The following is a 20,037-nucleotide window of genomic DNA, read 5'->3' on the forward strand; positions in this document are numbered from 1 at the left end:
AAAGGGAGAGGGCAAGAGAGGAGGAAATATTCCAGACGTGTCTAGGAATGGGCAAAAGACAAGTGTACAATATGCTAATGGTGAAGGGTTTCTGCCTATATGTGCTCAGGTGACAGGCTCTCTTCCCTACAATCCCCAAGAGGCTGCAAGCATGTCAGGACTTCTCTGAATCCAGGCCAAAGAGAGAAAGATATTCAAGGCAGGAGCTTCCTTTTAGTCGATGACAACCTTCTTGGCTTGTTTTCCAACTCAGGACTCACATCTTCTTCCCAGGTGGATAATGCCATTGGAATCCTCATATTGTAAGATTTTACTCTCTGACCTTGATAGAGTCCATCATCCAACCACTAGAAATGCTTCCTTACATTGCCAACATAAAGGACACTTTCCAAAGACCTAAGATCAAAGGGAAACTGGATTTTGTGTCTTTAGGTATTAACTAAGGGCATGAACTATGCAAAGAAGTTACAGTTCTCTTCAGAGAATAAAAATCAAGTTTACTTCCTACCTTTGTTTTGAGAACTGGAGATCTAGAAAAATTCCCTAAAGATAAGAAAATCATTAAAGGAAGAGAAGCAAATTAATTTCTAGAAATCTCTAAGACCAGTACGATGTGGTTTTCCCTGGGCCAGTGTTGCCACCCAAAGTCACAATGTGCTTAATTGCTAGAAACCCTAGCTCCTATTTTCAAGCTGATGACTTACTAAATTTTCTCTCCCAAAAGGGTAATAACAAAATAGAACATTTCAGGCAGCATCAAAAATACAGATGTTCTCGGGATGCCCCGGTGGCATCTGACTCTTGATCTCAGCTCAGGTCTGGATCTCAGGATTGTAAGTTCAAGCCTGACATTGGGCTCCGTGCTGGGCATGGAGTCTATGTAATGAATAGATAAATACACACATACATACATACATTAAATCAAATACAAGTGTTCTTGAGCTTACATTCTCAGCGGGGACAAATACTGGTTCTTGGAGGGCAAAAAATGTTACTCTTCTTATGTATAAAGGGCAAAAATAAGTAGTCCATGAACAGATACAGCATATATGTGTGGTATTAGAATTTCCAGGGGGTAAACAATTAGAAAAAACAGTATCTAATAAGGCTCTTTATCAAGGTAAGAAGGAAAAATTTGAGCAACACTGCTGTAGATACTTTTGCCAAGCCAGGAAAACCTAAATTAATTCCAACATAGTGATACTTCAAATACCTGCATGAAACAGAAAACCACGGTGATTACATCTTTAACCAATACACTTGGGACTGGCTCCAGTTCTTTGGCCTTTGTTTCTGTTAGCGGAAGTTACTAAAATTGTTCAAGTGTAAAGAAAGCTCTTGGATTAACTGACAAAAAACCCAAAAGTTTATGAATCATTAAGTTTACAAGACATAGAGTACAAACCAAGAAAGTAAATTTATTTAAATTACTAAAATAGCTTCTAAAGTCATTTACAGATCAGCTGCTACAATTACTTTTTTCCTGAAAGATATAAGTAACATTAATTCCTTTAAAATTATTTTGGTCAGCGAAATATTTAATAAAAACATTTGTTTCTCCATATAATATATGTGTATAAAATAAGCCTTTTCAAAAACTCTTGTTTTAGAATCCTCTATAAATCGGATGGCCTGACTTCTGACAGTCAGGAGCAAAGTTCAATAAAGGGTACAAATTTAGGAATACCGGTTGTCCTAGCTGGAGGAAACCAGACCACACCCCACTACCAGGCATGGGATTCTCAACAGGTAAATGGTTAAGTCAGTGACTGCCTCTAGTATTCTAAAAACAGTATTTTCATTTTAAGTTTTGTAGACAATAAAAAATTAAACAAAACCATGGTGGATCCGGAATCTTAAGATTTTAAGAAAAGCAGAGCGGTCGACAGATTTTGAGAAAGCTCAGTTACAGACACTAAGTGACACCTGAAATGCAACAGTAGCGCAGGAATGCACAGTAGTACATTTCAACATTCTTCACATATGGCCAAGTTTACTTTCTTTTTGGCTTGAGGCACTCTTAATAAAATTTATCACGTGCACAGTAAAACTTTACATTTGTCGTAAGAATGTCATTAAAGGACTTAGGACTGTACACAGAGAATCAAGTCCTTCTTCGGCAGTCTAGGAAAGCTGGCAGACCAATGGTCTACCAATTCCTGCAACTGCATTTCTGAGTTCAAAACAAAGGCTTCAGGATATGTCCAAAACAAACTGCTCTGAATTGACTACACCCTTCAGAGTCAAATGAACAAATATGCTAAACCTTATAATATACATGCTTCAAAATCCTTTGGAGGACCAAAAATTTCTTAAAGGAAGAAAAGGATATGTGAAAAATAAACCCCAACAGAATTCACTGAGAATGGAGTTCACATGGCTATGTCTGAGACACCTAGGTCTCAGCGGCTTATTTTAAATTTCATCTTGAAGCTCTTCCCCCCCTTTCCTTCCTCATTCCACAATTTCTCTTTTGCCTTGTCTCCTTCTCCCGCCCTCCAATAACAAAGAAAAAAAAAATCCCAAAACACACTCTGGTGACCTTTCATTACTCTCGTTCCTACAAGGGGAAGCTGACTAAGGAACTCACACCTAATGATGTAAAAGAGAACAAAATGGGAAAACCCACAGTTGCATTTAGAGAGCTGCCTTACTAATAGCAAACTCTGTGAAAAATCTAACTTAAAAAATTGAAAGGATTCCTAGGAAGGACCCCGATCCCCCCCAACCTGATCTGGTCATACCATAGCAATAATGTTTCAATCCTGAACCTAAACAGATCCTCTCTGGGATCCCATATGATTTATAGTCCTCAGAGATCGTTAACACGGATCTCAATGGAAACAGAGAAATAATTCTCTCAGGTAACAGATAATTAGGTTGAATAAATGATTTAGATGTTCCATGTTTACATAAGAACTTAACTTCCTTTAAGAAGAAACCAGTTCCTTCAAAAAGAGCTCTGAATCCCGTCTCTAGCTAGAAAGTCTGAAAAATTCTCAGAACTTGAGACATGATTTGTCTTCTCTCACACTTATAAGCAGATGCCGCTTTTCAGGGCATTTTCAGGTTGGACAGGCAGGACCAAGTGAGAAATACGGCTCCAGAGCCCGCTCAATTTGTCTGGGTCCATATGTTTGTAGGAGTTGGGTGTCTCAGAGTTGGTGAACTTGACTTTGAGGAAATCTCTCACTTTTTCTTCAATTTCCTTTAGGCCTAGACTGGTTCCCAGAGTCTCTTCCTCCAACAAGACAGTCAGGACTAAGGCTACATCTTTGAAGGCTGCATTTTCATGGTCACAATATTTATAGAAGATCAAAGTGGAGCCTGCAGGCAGTGACTCAAAGCGGTGTACCACAGCAGCATTCTGGCCATTCTGGAATCCATTGCTCAGTTCCCAATCTACCTCTTGTTTGACAGTATCACTGTCCTGAGTAGCTTTGCCCGCCCCATCAATCCGGATGGCACGGACACTCCGGAAAGAAGAGTAGGCATCGGCAATTTGTTCGCTCAGACATCTGAGTGCTTCTTCAGCATCCCGAGCAGCAGTGAGCAGCAAGATAGCAGGCTGAGGCCGGGGCTGGGAGCTGTTCAGATGTTTCTCCAGGAATGTAAGGCTCCTCTTCCACAGCTTCTCATCTTGACCTTGATACTTATTCATAAGTTGTTTCATCTGGTTCTGGAACTCTTGAACAGCAGTGGTTTCTGCCTCAGGACTATGAGGGAACAAGTAACTCCCAAGAGCCAAAGAAACGATCAGAACAAGTAGCCACCACCACATCTTGCTATAAGATGCACTTTTGGGTTGTCCAGTCACTTCTGCTCAGGACAGGAAAAAAAAAAAAAAATGACAGATTCAAATACCATTTTCTTAGATTCAAGGACAAGTGACTTAAAATCAGTGGAGGGAGACAAACCATAAATGACTCTTAATCTCACAAAACAAACTGGGGGTTGCTGGGGGGAGGTGGGATTGGGAGAGGGGGAGCGGGCTATGGACATTGGGGAGGGGAGGCGAACCATAAGAGACTATGGACTCTGAAAAACAACCTGAGGGTTTTGAAGGGTCAGGGGTGGGAGGTTGGGGGAACAGGTGGTGGGTGATGGGGAGGGCACGTTTTGCATGGAGCACTGGGTGTTGTGCAAAAAGAATGAATACTGTTACGCTGAAAAAATAAAAGGGGAAAAAAAAAATCAGTGTTACTCTTCATAAACATAAGATAAAAGAGGAAGGAATTTAAAGAATGGAGCTAGTAATTTTACTTTCTTTTTTTAAAAAAGATTTTATTTATTTGACAGAGAGAGAGAGCTCACAAGTAGGCAGGCAGAGAGAGAAAGGGGGAAGCAGGCTCCCTGCTAAGCAGAGAGCCCGATACGGGGCTCGATCCCAGGACCCTGAGATCATGACCTGAGCTGAAGGCAGAGGCCCAACCCACTGAGCCACCCAGGCACCCCAGTAATTTACTTTCTTAAAGAAATGTTCCTCGGGCACCTGGGTGGCTCAGTGGGTTAAGCCTCTGCCTTCGGCTCGGGTTATGATCTCAGGGTCCTGGGATCGAGCCCCGCATCGGGCACTCTGCTCTTCGGGGAGCCTGCTTCCCCCTCCCTCTCTCTCTCTGCTTGCCTCTGCCTACTTGTGATCTCTGTCAATGAATAAATAAAATCTTAAAACACACACACACACACACACACAAAACAAGGGACAAACTATGGTTAGTCAGACCTGAGTATTTATTTGCCAGACATTTTCTTGAAAATGAACAAAGTGAGTCTGTTGTTTCTAGGAAAACAACTGACAATATTTGTTGCCAATTATAAAATTCACAGTTTAAAGTGAAAATTAGGATTGTGGAAATACTGTATCTGACACTATAAACTCAACAGCTCCTGAAAGACTTTTTCTTTTTCTTAAAGACTTTTTCTTTTGAGATTGGTGGTGATATTAACAAATGTGATCTTTTTATACTGTATTAGAAATGTGTCAACATTTGGAAGATCTACATAATTTAGTGAACCAATATTTTCCCAATGATCAGTGCACGATATTCCATTCAAAGTGCAAGAAAGGCCAATTTTAATGTAATAGAACACAAAAAATTCATTAATTTGGTTTCAGATCTTACATGTTAAGTAATGCTTTGAGTTTTGGACAGAATCAAAAGAGAATATCTACATTATCTGTATAAAGCTGGATTTTTCTATATACCACAACCAAAACAATATATTTACAGACTGAATACAGAAGCTGATATGAGAATCCAGCTCTATTAAGCCAGACATTGAAGAGATTAGAAAATATAAGCAATCTGTCACTATTCTTACTAAATTATTTAAAAATAAGTATTTTTAAAGTTTTTCAATTTTAATTTCAAATTTAATTTCAATTTCTAAAGTTTTTCAATTTTAATTTCTAGGTAAATATGGATAGGTTTAGCCCATATTACATTAAAAGAGTTCTTTAAAGGTACTCATTTTGCTAGTGGAAAGTAGTACTGAGACCAAAGTGAGAGTCATTGTGAAATTATTTTCTTAGTACTCTTCGGGATAATAAATAGGCTTAGAGAATTAAAGAAACTTGCTGGAAGGCTGTGACAGAAGGTTAAGTGGTCCAATCCAATCCAAATACAGGTCTGTGGACTCTAAAACCTGGGGTAATCCTATTACATCATGCCATGTGCCATCTTTCTTTTGACACAGCAAGGTTCACCTGGCTATTGGTATTAGTAGTTCTGCTTTTACTTTGGTCTTATGGTTAATTACGTGAAAGTGAAAACCAGATGTTGTTTCATATAGTTTGTCCTTAAAGAATTTCACTGCTAGTAAAATATATACTTTTTCTTCCTAGGTGCTTAAAACACAACTCTTCAAACAGCATTATTTTTTGCTGTTAAAAAAGTTTAAAACAATTATGTACGATCAATTTTAGAAACTCATTTAATAGAAACTGAATACACAAACTTACGTTGGCTAGAGGTTGAAGGAGACTGGTTTCCAAGCTCTGATTTCTGAATGCTGTCATCTAATGGTAGGAATAATAAAGACTATCAATTTATGGTTCATAATTTAAATATTTCCAACAGAGAAAGAAAATACAAATTCCACCAAGAGAATATAAGGCAGAAATCAGCCAGAAATAGAAGAAAATGTGGAAAATCTAAGTGCCTGTTAGACTGACAGCTCCTTGAGACTCAAGAGTTATTTCTTTCATAATTATTCACAGCATGCCATGGGGTCTGGTATAAAGCATAAAATACATTTGTTTTGTGAGAAAGCCTTAAGGTATTTGACCCAAATTATTTAATGGAAGTAGTGAAACTTATGGCACAAAGTTAAGAGAACAAAGAAAATGAGCACAACTAAAAGAAAAGAAAACATGTTATACCATCTGAAAAACTGCCATATATTGAGCTCTTGCCTGGAGATGATACTGTAAGAGGGAAAAAAGGACAAAATATGGATTATGGATTACTGAGCTAACTGGACAAGGCTTTTAGGTAAAATGCAATGTTAATCCTATTCTCTACCTCAGACTGAAACAAATATTTACTCTGGTGCCTCTGATCATTTCAAGTATGAGTAATATTTTTTTAAATTAAAAATTCTTCACCATTTCTATTGATAGACAATTCAGTTTTATTTAGGTTTGTGGTTAAACCACAGATTTAAAAAATAATTTTATCGTGACTCCACCAAATCTCTATTTCTATCATTAGTTTAGCAAACAAAAACTATCTTAACTCTTTACTTCCCCCTCCATACTTCTTGGCATGACCACAGATTTTAACATAAAAGAAAGAAGAAATGGAAGAACAGGGTTCAGAAGGTGAAGAAGCTGAGTTACTAATTTGCATGACCTATTATTTACCAATACTGCTACCCATCATTTGCCTGGAGTTTTGTAACTTATGTATCTATAAATGACCTTCCAAGTGTTTGCCAAGAGCTTTCATTTGAGAAACAATAGACTAAACTAGAGGTATAAAATTAGCACTGCTAAGATATATAAATAGTCTTATTTTTGGTCATACGACAAAAAAACCTCAAATGAAACAAAATGACATCAATCTGCATTCTAAAGGTATATTCTATAATTACTGGTTTAGCCTAAGAAATTACATTATTTAGAAACTTCTAAGTTAGGTCACCAAAGTTAACAACTCTTACTAAAACAAACAAATTCCATCAAGTGATGTTTCTCTTGAATACCTTACTCTATGGTCACAAAGATCGAATGAAACAATATATGATATTATAATAATATATAATTATAATAATATAAAACTATAATACTGTACTATACATATAATGATATAATATATAATATATATATAATATATATATTATATATAATATAATAATATATAATTATAATAATATTAAAATTAAAAAAAAAAAAGAAAATAATCCCATTTCAAAAAGAATAAAACACTTGGGAATAAACTTAAACAAGGCAGTGAAAGTCTTGTACACTGAAAACTATAAAACAGTAATAAAAAAATTAAAGCAGACAGGGCACGTGGGTGGCTCAGTTGGTTAAGTGACTGCCTTTGGCTCAGGTCATGATCCCGGAGCTCCAGATGGAGTCCCACATCAGGTCCCCAGCTCAGCAGGGAGTCTGCTTCTCCCTCTGACCCTCTCCCCTCTCATGCTCTCTCTTCAAATAAGGAAATCTTAAAGAAAAAAATTGAAGTAGACAAAACTAAATGGAGATACCCATGTTCGTGGATTGGAGAATTAATGTTCTTATAATGTCTATACTACCCAAAGCAATCTACAGATTCAGGACAATTCCAATCAAAATTCCAATGACATCTTTTACAGAAATAGAAAACAGCCCTAAAATCTGTATGGAAACACAAAAGATTCCAAATAGTTTAAAGAAATTTTGAGAAACAACAACAAAGCTGGGGGTATCACACTTCCTGACTTCAAAATACATTATAAAACTAGAGTAATCAAAACAGTATGGTAATGGCATAAAAACAGAGAGACCAACAGCAGAGAACAGAGTTCAGAAATAAAACCATGCAGATATGCTCAAGTGATCTTTAACAAGGGTACCAAGAATAAATGATGGGGAAAGAGCAGTCTCCTAAAATATATGGTGCTGGGAAAACTGCATATCCACAAGCAAAAGAATGAATTGGACTCTTACACCATACATAAAAAATCAAAATGGATTCAAGACTTAAACATAAGAATCAAAGAAGGGGTGCCTTGATGGCTCAGTTGAGGAGGATGTGACAACTGGTCTTGGGTTCGTGAGTTTGAGCCCCATGTTGGGTGTGGAGATTGCTTAAAAAAAGAAAACTTAAGGAAAAAAAAAAAGACCCCCAAACCGTAAAACTCTCAGAAAAAAAGAGAGGGAAAAGCTTCTTGGCATTGGTCTTGGCAATGATTTCCTATATATGACATCAAAACACAGGAAACAAAAGCAAAAACAGACCATGGGATTATAGCACACTTAAAAAATAGGATGACCGATGTGATCAAAATCGCAGTACGATTCACCTCACGCCTGTTAACATGGCTATTATCCAAAAAACAAGAGCAAGGTGTGCACAGAGGATGTAGAGAAAAGGGAACCCTTGTACACTGTAGGTAGGAATTTAAATTGCTATAGTCACTATGGAAAAGAGTATAAAGGCGCCTCAGAAACTGAAGAATGAAACTCCCGTATGATCCAGCAATCCCACTTTTGGATATATACCCAAAGGAAATGAAATGAGGGCCTTGAAGAGATAATCTGTGTGGCCATGTGCACTGCAGTAATATTCACAATAGCCAAGCCATGGAAGCAACCTAAACATCTACTGATGGATGAACAGATAAAAAATGTGGCATGCACACTTAATCCTTGAACAATATAGGTTTGAACTGTGCAGGTCCACTTATATGTGGATTTTTTTAAAAGACTTTGAGAGAGAGAGAGAGAAAGAAAAAGAGAGAGCACAAATAGGAGGAGGGACAGAAGGAGAAGCAGTCTCCCCGCTGAGCAGGGAGCTCGATGCGGAGCTCGATCCCAGGACCCGGGGACCATGACCTGAGCTGAAGGAAGATGCTCAACCAACTGAGCCACCCAGGTGCCCCCATATGTTTATTTTTTAAAATAAATACATTGGAAAATTTTTTAAAGATTTGGAAAAATTCGAAAAAACTTACAGTAGAAATGGATAGCCTATAAGTATTTTCAAATATTAAGAAAAAGGTAGTTCATGAACACATAAAATATATGTAGATACTCTTCTATCATTTGCTATCATAAAATACACACAAATGACAAAAGTTAAAAATTTATCAGAATTTATGCACACAGACTATACATGGTGCCATTTGCAGCTGAAAGAAATGTAAATGAATATAAAGATGCAGTATTAATAATTGCATAAAACTGACAGTATATACTTTAATAATGCCATAGGTGTTACAGAAAAAGCCATCAAACCCAAAACAATAAATTCCTGCCAAAGAAAACTGTGTCCAGATGTGTATGACCTCAGAGGATTTACAATACAGTCAATCAAGGAAATCATGAAAGAGATCATGGATGTGGCAGAAAAGGTAAGGGGTGAAGGGTTTCAAGATATAGATCTTGTATTTCAAGCTATACTAAAAAGCTGTAGTAAACGAAACAGTATGGTATTGACACAAAAACAGATATAAAGGTCAGTGGAACAGAATAAAGAGCCCAGAAACAAACTCATTATTATACAGTCAATCTTTGACAAAGGAGGAAAGAATACGCAATGGGAAAAAGACAGTCTCTTGGGGTGCCTGGGTGGCTCAGTGGGTTGAGCCTCTGCCTTCTGCTCAGGTCATGGTCTCAGGGTCCTGGGATTGAGCCCCGCATCGGGCTCTCTGCTCAGCGGGGAGCTTGCTTCCCCCTTTCCCTCTGCCTGCCTCTCTGCCTACTTGTGATCTCTTTCTCTCTGTCAAATAAATAAATAAAATCTTAAAAAAAAAAAAAAAAGACAGTCTCTTCAACGAATAAGGTTGGAAAAACTGGACAGCTACATGCAAAAGAATAAAACTGGACCCCTCTCTTAAACCATCTACAAAAAGAAACTCAAAATGAATTAAGGACCTCAATAAATGTAAGAGCAGAAACCACAAAAATCGTAAAAAACAGCACAGGTGATAATGTCTCTGACACTGGCTGCTGCAACTGTTTTCCAGATAGGCCTCCTGAGGCAAGGAAAACAAAAGCAAAAATAAATTATTGAGACTCCACCAAAATAAAAAAACCCTTCTGTACAGCAAAGGAAATCAACAAAATTAAAAGACAACCTACATAATAGGAGAAAATATTTGCAAATGACATATTTGATAAAGGATTAGTACCCAAAATAGAGAAAGAACTATAACTCAACACACAAAAAAACGAATAACCCAATTAAAAATGGACACAAGACATGAACTAGGTATTTCTAAAAAAAGACACAGATGGCAACAGACACATGAAAAAATGCTCAATATCACGCATCATTTGGAAAATGCAAATCAAAACCACAATGAGAGATCACCTCACACCTGTCAGAATGGAGAAAATCAAAAACACAAGAAGCAAGTGTTGGCACAGACGAGGAGAAAAATAATCCTCGTTGCATTAATGATGGGAATCAAACTGGTGCGCCACTGTGCAAAACAGTATGCAGGTTCTTCCAAAATCTAAAAATAGAACTACCCTATGATCCAGTAATTCCACTATGGGGTGTTTAACCAAAGAATATGAAAACACTAATTTGAAAAGATACACTCATCATTATATTTACTGCAGCATTATTTACAATAGCCAAATTATGGAAGCAACCCAAGTGTCCACTGATAGATGAATAGATAAGGAAGATCTGGGGGGTGGGTGTGTGTGTGTGTGTATAACAAATGAAATCTTGCCATCTGCACAACATGGACGAATCTAGAGGGTATAATGCTAAGTGAAATAAACCAGTCAGAGAAAGACAACTACCATATGACTTCATTTATATGTGGAATTTAACAAAGAAAGCAAACAAAGAAAATAGGACAAACAAAAAACCAGACTCCTAAATATAGAGAGCAAACTGATGGTTACCAGAGGGGAGGTAGGTGGGAGGAGGAGGGAAACAGGTGAAGAGGATTAAGAGTACACTTTCTGGGAGAAGCTCTGAGTAACTGCTGAGTCACTGTACGTATGTATCACACTGTATGTCAATTACACTGGAATTAACAACAAGGATGTGCATCTTAGAGACACTCAGGAGCAAACAGCCCACCAGAGGAATTAAAAGATGACCTGATGGAGATGAGTGCTCCTGCACTGAGGATGAAGGCAGAAGACGGAGAAGTGTCAGAAAACAAACTGACGCTAGATAATCTGGCAGGCGGCTTCCAATTATTCAAGCCTGCCTTTGACTTCTTTTACAACTTGGACTCTTTTCTGATAGAGGCACTGAAACTAAAGGAAATGGTGGAAGAAAGTTGGTGCCATGGAGACACATGTTTTGAGATATGAGAAGGCAAAAAAATCAGACAGAAATTGAGTATTTTGGAATGTGCCTGCCTTTTCTGCCTCCCCTTCTACATTCTCCACCTTTTCAGCCTCTGCCTCCTTAAGACACAAGATCAACCCCTTCCTTTTCCTCCTCAGCCTACTTGGTACAGAGATGAGGTTGAAGACCTTTATGATGCTGCACTTCCACCTAATGAACAATAAAGAACCAACACGCTGTACAGTCAATGAGCTTATGTTTTATGTGTATGAATGTCTCAGTGTGAAAATCTAATTAACTGTACGACAAGAATTGTAGGAGATGTATCCGTGTCACCGTCTTCTCCAAAGTATTCACTGAGTAGAACATGGTGTGCAAGACTTGTATGGAAGAGGATAGCCTATTCTTTTATAGGCACAAGAGGAGTGATACTTCATATAAAATTCATAATGTCAGTTTTCTTACTGTTTCATAAGTTGGCTCTCAAGGAAATAGGATACTGTATACCTCTCTCTCTAGTAACTGGAAAAACTGCCTATTGGCCTATCATCACAGGTAAATGTTTTTTAAAAAAGTAATAATGTTTCCAATACTGTATTATGAATATGACTGTAATACTGTATGCTATAGAAATGTTATAATGATCCCTTTATTAGTATATAGGTTAGGCTACTAGGAAGGAATCAGTTACACCAGGCTACCATAAAACAATCATACTGCTGCTTCTTCATTACCAATTTATGAATCATTATACCTGTAAGTAAATACAAATATCTTTTTCACATTATCCTCTATTTTTTTTTAAAAGATTTTATTTATTTATTTGACAGAGAGAGAGAGAGAGAGCACAAGCAGGGGGAGAGGCAGAGGGAGAGGGAGAAGCAGGCTCCCCGCAAAGCAGGAGAAGCCCGATATGGGACTCGATCCCAGGACTGCGGGATCATGACCCGAGCCGAAGGCAGTGGCTTAACCAACTGAGCCACCCAGGCGTCCCATATCCTCTAATTTTAAATTCTTTTTTTTAAAATGTTTTTTTTAATTTATTTATTTGACAGAGATCACAAGTAGGCGGAGAGGCAGGCAGAGAGAGAGGAGGAACCAGGCTCCCCGCTGAGCAGAGAGCCCGATGTGGGGCTCGATCCCAGGACCCTGAGACCATGACCTGAGCCGAAGGCAGAGGCTTTAACCCACTGAGCCACCCAGGCGCCTCTCCTCTAATTTTTAATAGTGTTAATAATACATATAAAATCTACAATGTTCTGCATCATATAAAACAGAGTGGTAGGTTCTGACAAACACTTCATTTTATGAGGAATCTAAAATAGTCAAATACACAGAAGTAGAGAGCAGAACGGTGGTTTCTGGGGGAAGGAGAAAATGAGGAGGTATTAAAGGGCACAAAGCTTCAGTTATACAAGATGAGTAAGTCCTAAAACTCTACTATAAAGCAGAGCACCTATAGTTAACAATATTGTACTGTATATTTAAAATTTGCCAAGAGGGTAAATCTTATGTTAAGTGCTCTTATCACGCACACACATAATAATAAATAAAGAGGGTGGGAGGAAACTTTTGGAGGTGATATACTTACAGCATAGTTTCCCAGATGGTCATGGTTTCCCAGATGTATATTTATCTCTAAGCTCACTGAGTTGTATACATTAAATTCATGCAATCCTACTTTAATAAAATGACTAAAAAAGTTATTATATGAGGACGGCAGCAGAGGAAACTGCAGTGAAAGAACATGTGAAACATAATACAATTGTCTTAGGGAAAAAAAAAGCCATCAAGAAAATGTTTGGGGCCTGGGTGGCTCAGTGGGTTAAAGCCTCTGCCTTCAGCTCAGGTCATGATCCCAGGGTCCTGGGATCGAGCCCCACATTGGGCTGTCTGCTCAGTGGAGACCCTGCTTCCCCCTCTCTCTCTGCCTGCCTCTCTTGACTACTTATGATCTTTGTCAAATAAATAAAATCTTAAAAAAAAAAATGTTTATCTTGAATATCTTACTCCATGGTTGTAAAGTTCAAATGAGATAATGTATGAAAGTTGTTAAGTTCTCTTCTATGATGATTTTAATGATGGACAGCTGAAGAACAGTTATTATATAACATGCAATATAAACTTCACAGAACAGAAACAAACTTAATAAGGTATCTACTGCTCAGGCAGAGCATTCTCTAAGAGAATCTCTATCCCTCTTATTAAAAAAAATTATTAGAAACAGTGACAGAGGGGTGCCTGGGTGGTTCAGTTGGGTAGGCATCAGGCTCCCAGCTCCATGGGGAGTCTGCTTCTCCCTCTGACCTTCTCCTCGCTCATGTTCTCTCTCACTGTCAATCTCTCAAATCAAGATTTTCCGGTTTGAAGAGTACAGTAACAATCAGTCACTCTATAAATGTCAAGAGCAGAGGGCATGACTCTTTCATAGTTGTTATTATTATTACACAATATATTGTTAACAATAAACACTAGTAATTATTCAGTTGTTATTTAGACTTAAAAATTGTGTTCACATACATACTAAGCTAATTAAAATAACCTAATTATAGGCACTATAATCTCTAAAGGAAAGAAAATTGAGGTTCACGAAGGTTAAGGAGCTTTACCAAGATCACTCTATTAGTAAGTAGAAGACTTGGGACTGGAGCTCGAACTCCAAACTCTCTTTCGTGTCTCTGCACTACTTTTAGAGAAGTGCCCAAGCACGTACACTGATGAAGCACTGATTCAGAGGTCTGACAGCTGCACAGAAACTCTTCCCTTTTCTCACCGTTTTATCATCTGGGAAATAGGAAAAATAAAGATAGTGGTACCATCTTCCCCAAAAAGGTAGGACACAGGCAGAAACCCAAACTGGGACCTGTCTACCCAGGGAAGTAGTGCTAACATAGGATGACAATAAGGATTTAAAATCCCAGGTTCCTCAACACCTAAATCTGAAAATTAATTTTTTTAGCACTAAAGCAGGCTGAAATGTAAACTTAATGAAATATGAAATTCAGAATGCTAAGCAAACACTTTTTTTTTGACAGTTAAGAAATTTTTTTTATATTTCTTTTCAGTGTAACAGAATTCATTGTTTTTGCACCACACCCAGTGCTCTATGCAATACGTGCCCTCCTTAATATCCACCTTTCTTAAGTGATTTTGGATTGAAGGAGTCTGTTAGGCTGTAAGACAATCACTATAGTCTTCCACTTTCATCGAAAATATTTTCTTCGTGTTCACTGTTCTTAAAGTCCTCATGTGGTTAAATGTCTAAAAAATTCTGATATCTGCATCCCACTGTGCAAACTTCTGGTAAATAGTTTCTATATAACTCTCAAAACTATATATGGTAGATGGCTATTAATCAGTATACAGTTACTTAAGCCATAATAAGTGCACTAAGTTAAGATAAAGTAGGGATGCAAAGAGATAAAGTACTAAGACTTAGCTATCAATTTAGCAACTAAAAAGATCTATTTCTACATTCCAATCAGATCTTTAATATCATTATTTTCCTTTCTGCGCTGCATTTGCACAGTGTCTTATCAGAGGAAATAAAAATTATACAAACTTTTTTTGGTAACAATGTGTACTATACTTCAATTACTTGGAAGAAATATATCTGCTATAAATTATCCAGACTATATAGTTAAGAACTAACATAACAGATCTCCCAGACTTATATAGTGTATATACTTAAACTCAACCATTTTTACTTCTAAAAATGTATTTCTCAGATCTATAAAGTAAGGTTTAATTTTTTGTTTTTTGAGAAGCAGGGGCAGGGAGGAGCAGAGGGAGAGAGAGAATCTTAAGCAGGCTCCACACCCAACACAGAGCCTGAGGTGGAGCTCGAACTCACAACCCAGAGATCAGGACCTGAGCTGAAGTCAAAAATCAGACACTTAACCAACTTAACCAACTGAGCCACTCAGGCACCCCATTAAGTTTTACATTTTGATACTTGTTATAAACATAATCCTAGTAAGTTAAATAATTAATATTTGTCTTTCTTATAATAAATAGGTCAGAAAGAGCAAACTGTAAGAAGAAATGTTTTTTGTTTTTAAAGATTTTATTTATTTGAGAGAGAGAGACAGCAAGAACAGGAACGCAAGCAGGGGGAGTGGGAGAGAGAGGGAGAAGCAGGCTTCCCACCGAGCAGGGAACCTGATGCGATCCCAGGACCTGGGATCACGACCTGGGTCAAAGGCAGACGCTTTAAAACTGAACCACCCAGGCGCCCAAAGAAATGGTTTCTGATAGCAAGGTACATACAATATGGAATATGGAATATGGAACAGCCAACAATAAAGCAAGGATAGAATGTTTTTTCAATTTTAGATGGCTCAAGAACTTACATGTGGGATATAAATTCATTGATGGGAAAAAATGAGCTATGACCGTCACTACTTTGCTGATGGAAAAGCAAAGCCACAGAGGTTTGTTTACTACAAGGTAATCTTGTCGTACTACAGTTTGTCATTTCCTTTCATTTTTTGTTTTTTTTTAAGACTTTATTTTATTTTTTAAGATTTTATTTATTTGACAGTCAGAGATCACAAGTAGGCAGAGAGGCAGGCAGAGAGAGGGGGAAGCAGGCTCCCCGCTGAGCAGAGAGCCCGATGCGGGTCCCGATCCCAGGACCCCGGGGACCTTGACCAGAGCCGAAGGCAGAGGCTTTAGCCCACTGAGCCACCCAGATGCCCCTGAGTCTTTATTTTTATGTAATTTCTACACCCAGTGTGGGCCTTGAACTCACAACCCCAAGATCAAGAGTCACACACTCCACCAACCGAGCCAGCCAGGTGCCCCCCGACAGCTGGGCATTTCTTGAGCAAGAGATATGTGATGGGAATTTTCATATTATCTAAATAAAAAGTAAGGGAGTACCTGATAACCTTGAGATTTATTGTGGTTAGATGAATAAAGAAGGTATAAAAGGTTAAGGGTGACTTAGTTGTTTTTTTTTTAACAGTCAAGATTTAATGCGGACACAGCTACAGAAATTATGAAAGACACTGAACTCAAAGCACGATTATTTCATCATATCTATCTATGGTATTTCTCAAATTTTTTGACATTTAATCCACCCTAAAGTTAAACATGGATATACTATTTGTAGGTTTCAATCTTTATTACTTAATACAATGGGCAGGCAGAGTTGCTCTAAGTGGTTATTTACATAAAAGTAAACAAAGTCCGCTACAAATAAAAACCAGGTACTGTCAGGAGAGTAGGCAGAACTGACAACTTGTGAAGTCTGGACCCATCCTCCACCGGCTTTCCCACCCCATCTTCTGCTCCTCCAAGCAGATGGAAATAACCAGTAATCATAGCTGTTCTTTATTAATGAAATCACAGTCTAAATCCCTATCTGAAGAACTAGATATTTTTGTATGTTGAATAATAAAGACAGCAAATAAACTTAAAATTACTTCAGTGATAGGTAGAGATTTATTAACTTACTTTGCATCCTAGCCCTTATTCTTGCGGCTTGTTCAAACCATTCCTGAGGTTTTTTTTGATATCCCGAGCCTGAAGCAAATACATATATCAAGATATCATTTCACATACTTTGAAAATGTATACCATACAAATTTACAACAGAGAGGCAAAATGAATTTGGGGAGGAAAAATAACAAAATCAATAGGTTCGGAAGTAAGAGATAATGTAAAAAGATCATACCATGAAGGATGAACCACTACTTAAAGTAAAAGAGGCAGCAAATAAATATAGACAAAACTCTGTACAAGTCCTTTGTTCTGGTCTGAGAATGACTGAATTCAATAATAATTGCACTTGATTTCAGTATTACTTAAGAAGAAAAAAGTTCACCATTTATTCTTGTAAATAAGTTACTTCAGGTAAAATAGTCCTAAACATATTTCTGCATCACAGAGTAATTACACATTTGGTACCAAAGTGTAGTGGGATTAAAAGGCAAAGAGGATAAAATTACTTAAAATGCTATTCAAATCTAAATTTAACAAAGTCAAAATTACTTGACTGATAAAAGCACAGACAACCAACCACATACTTAGCACAGAAGGATGCTTATCAAGAGTTATGAAGTCTCGACCTAAAACAGACCAGAAAGATAAGGTCATACAACATGTGGAAATAAGAACTGCACAGACATTTTAGTTATATAATATGGATACATAAACCAAAAAATCCCCCCCAAATCAAACCTTTCTTTCATCAGTCCCAAACATGTGATATATCCATTTTTTCCCTTTTCTAAACTTCAAAGTATCCAAGAATTAAATATTAGTAAGTCAACTTTAGGATCAATACCATCAAAATAATGGCTGCATGTAGCGAATGTTTACCAGGTATGAAGTATAATTTTACTTAATTTTCACATCTTATGTGGTTGATCCCATTATTCCTAATTACAAATCAGGACACTGAAACTAATCATTTGTCCAAGATTACATGATCTAGAGTAGCAGAGCTGAGATATAAACCCAGGCAGTCCATATATGTTAATATACACTATATAAGCAATGTTGTGGGCATTGCAAAGCAGTTATGGAGAGAAAGATGCTATTTTTTGTTTTGAGATGGTATCTAAGGACAACTGTAAAATGATACAATGGGACAATTAGAAATGATATTTCAAACAATTATAATAAAATAAATATCCAAATCTGCCCTAAAGAAATGAGTTATTTCTACAGATTGATACAAATGTCACAGTAAATTTGTCAATTTGTTTCTGCATACAAAAGCAAGAAATAGAACATTTTAGAAATGTACAACTTAAAAATTCATAAATATTTATTAAGTACATACTATGGGCAGGAATACCATAGTGAATAAGATATATGACATTCTTTCAGATTTATTTTCAGTCTATACCAACAAAACACTTTTTAAAAAAAGCAGACACATGCTTTTTAAAATGTCTTTTAAAGATTTATTTATTTGAGAGAGCCTATGTGCATGTGAGGAAGCAGAGAGGGAGCAGCGTGGGAAGTGGGAGGGCAGAAGGGGAAGGAGAGGGAGCAGGAGAGGGAAAGAATCTCAAATAAACTCTGCACTGAGTGCAGAGCCCAACACAGTGCTCATTCCCACAACTGGAATGACCTGAACCAAAACCAAGATCAGATCCTTAACCAACTGAGCCACCCAGGCACCCTAAGAAGTACTTTTTAAAAAAAATCTCTGACTTAGATCTTTATCTTTTTTTTTTAAGATTTTATTTATGGGACGCCTGGGTGGCTCAGTTGGTTGGGCGGCTGCCTTCGGCTCAGGTCATGATCCCAGCACCCTGGGATCGAGTCCCGCATCGGGCTCCGTGCTCCGCAGGGAGCCTGCTTCTCTGTCTCTGCCTGCCACTCTGTCTGCCTGTGCTCGCTCTTGCTCTCTCTCTCTCTCTCTCTGACAAATAAATAAATAAAAATCTTAAAAAAAAAAAGATTTTATTTATTTATTTGACAGACAGACATCACAAGTAGGCAGAGAGGCAGGCAGAGGGGGAGGGGGAAGCAGGCTCCCTGCTGAGCAGAGAGCCTGATGTAGGGCTCGATCCCAGGACCCTGGGATCATGACCTGAGCTGAAGGCAGATACTTAACTGACTGAGCCACCCAGGCATCCCTAGATCTGTATCTTATAATCAAGGATATGTCACAGTTTAACTGGATAATTTACCTTCCTCAGTGACACATAAAACAATGGCATCTTAGATTTGAGGATATATATCTTGATCACCTATTCATTAGTATACTAAGTACTCATTTTTCATAACTAAAAAGTATTCCATTGTATGCATGTAGCATAATTTATATAGAGAGATACTTTTTTTTAAAGATTTATTTATTTACTTGACAGAGAGAGAGAGAGATCACAAGTAGGCACAGAGACAGACAGACAGAGAGAGAGGGGAAGCAGGCTCCCCGCTGAGCAGAGAGCCTGATGCAGGACTCGATTCCAGGAACCTGAGACCATGACCTGAGCCGAAGGCAGAGGCTTAACCCACTGAGCCACCCAGGGGAGATACTTTTAAGAGCGTCCAAAGATCAAAGATATAGAATAACAAAGGGCAAAGATATAAGATGATTCAGCAAGTAATTTTATACAAATGATTTATTTTCCTGTCTCAGTGGCTTTTGTTTCATTGCAGTTTTAAGTTTAAACCCAGAACCTTTCAAAAACTAAATATACAAAAAGTGAAAAAAAGTGGAATTCTATGAACACAGTAATTTCTAAAGACTTTTTCTTTAAAAAGAGTCTCATGGGACCCCTGGGTAGCTCAGTCAGTTAAATGTCTCTGCCTTTGGCTCAGGTCATGATCCCAGGGTCCTGGGATCAAGTCCCATTTCTGGCTCCTTGCTCAGCAGGAAGCCTGCTTCTCCTTCTGTGACAAATAAAGAAATAAAATCTTTATTTATTTAGTAAATAAATAAGTAAGACAGTCTCGTATTTTAAAAAAGGTGATGTAGAGGGGCGCCTGGGTGGCTCAGTAGATTATAGCCTCTGTCTTTGGCTTAGGTTATGATTCCAGGGTCCTGGGATTGAGCCCCAGGAGAGAGAGCCCCAGAGAATCCCTCTCGGCTCAGCAGGGAGCC

General features: G+C 37.8%; 1 protein-coding gene across 2 annotated transcripts in view; it reads right to left on the reverse strand.

Moving 5' to 3' along the window:
- Positions 1-1,398: 1,398 nt before the first annotated feature.
- Positions 1,399-20,037, reverse strand: part of TOR1AIP1 (torsin 1A interacting protein 1) — a 40,782-nt gene continuing 22,143 nt past the window's right edge. The window contains exons 8-12 of one of the 2 annotated variants that reach the window (XM_045982466.1): positions 17,501-17,542; positions 16,929-16,997; positions 6,383-6,427; positions 5,963-6,019; positions 1,399-3,819 (exon numbers count right to left, since the gene is read on the reverse strand). In XM_045982466.1, coding sequence (XP_045838422.1) covers positions 3,035-3,819; positions 5,963-6,019; positions 6,383-6,427; positions 16,929-16,997; positions 17,501-17,542 — 998 coding nt within the window. In that variant the 3' untranslated portion in view covers positions 1,399-3,034. The remainder of the gene's footprint in view (positions 3,820-5,962; positions 6,020-6,382; positions 6,428-16,928; positions 16,998-17,500; positions 17,543-20,037) is intronic. The other variant, XM_045982467.1, reaches the window with a different exon arrangement.

The sequence above is a fragment of the Meles meles genome, chromosome 17 (assembly GCF_922984935.1).
Source record: "Meles meles chromosome 17, mMelMel3.1 paternal haplotype, whole genome shotgun sequence".
In the NCBI taxonomy this organism is placed as follows: Eukaryota; Metazoa; Chordata; class Mammalia; order Carnivora; family Mustelidae; genus Meles; species Meles meles.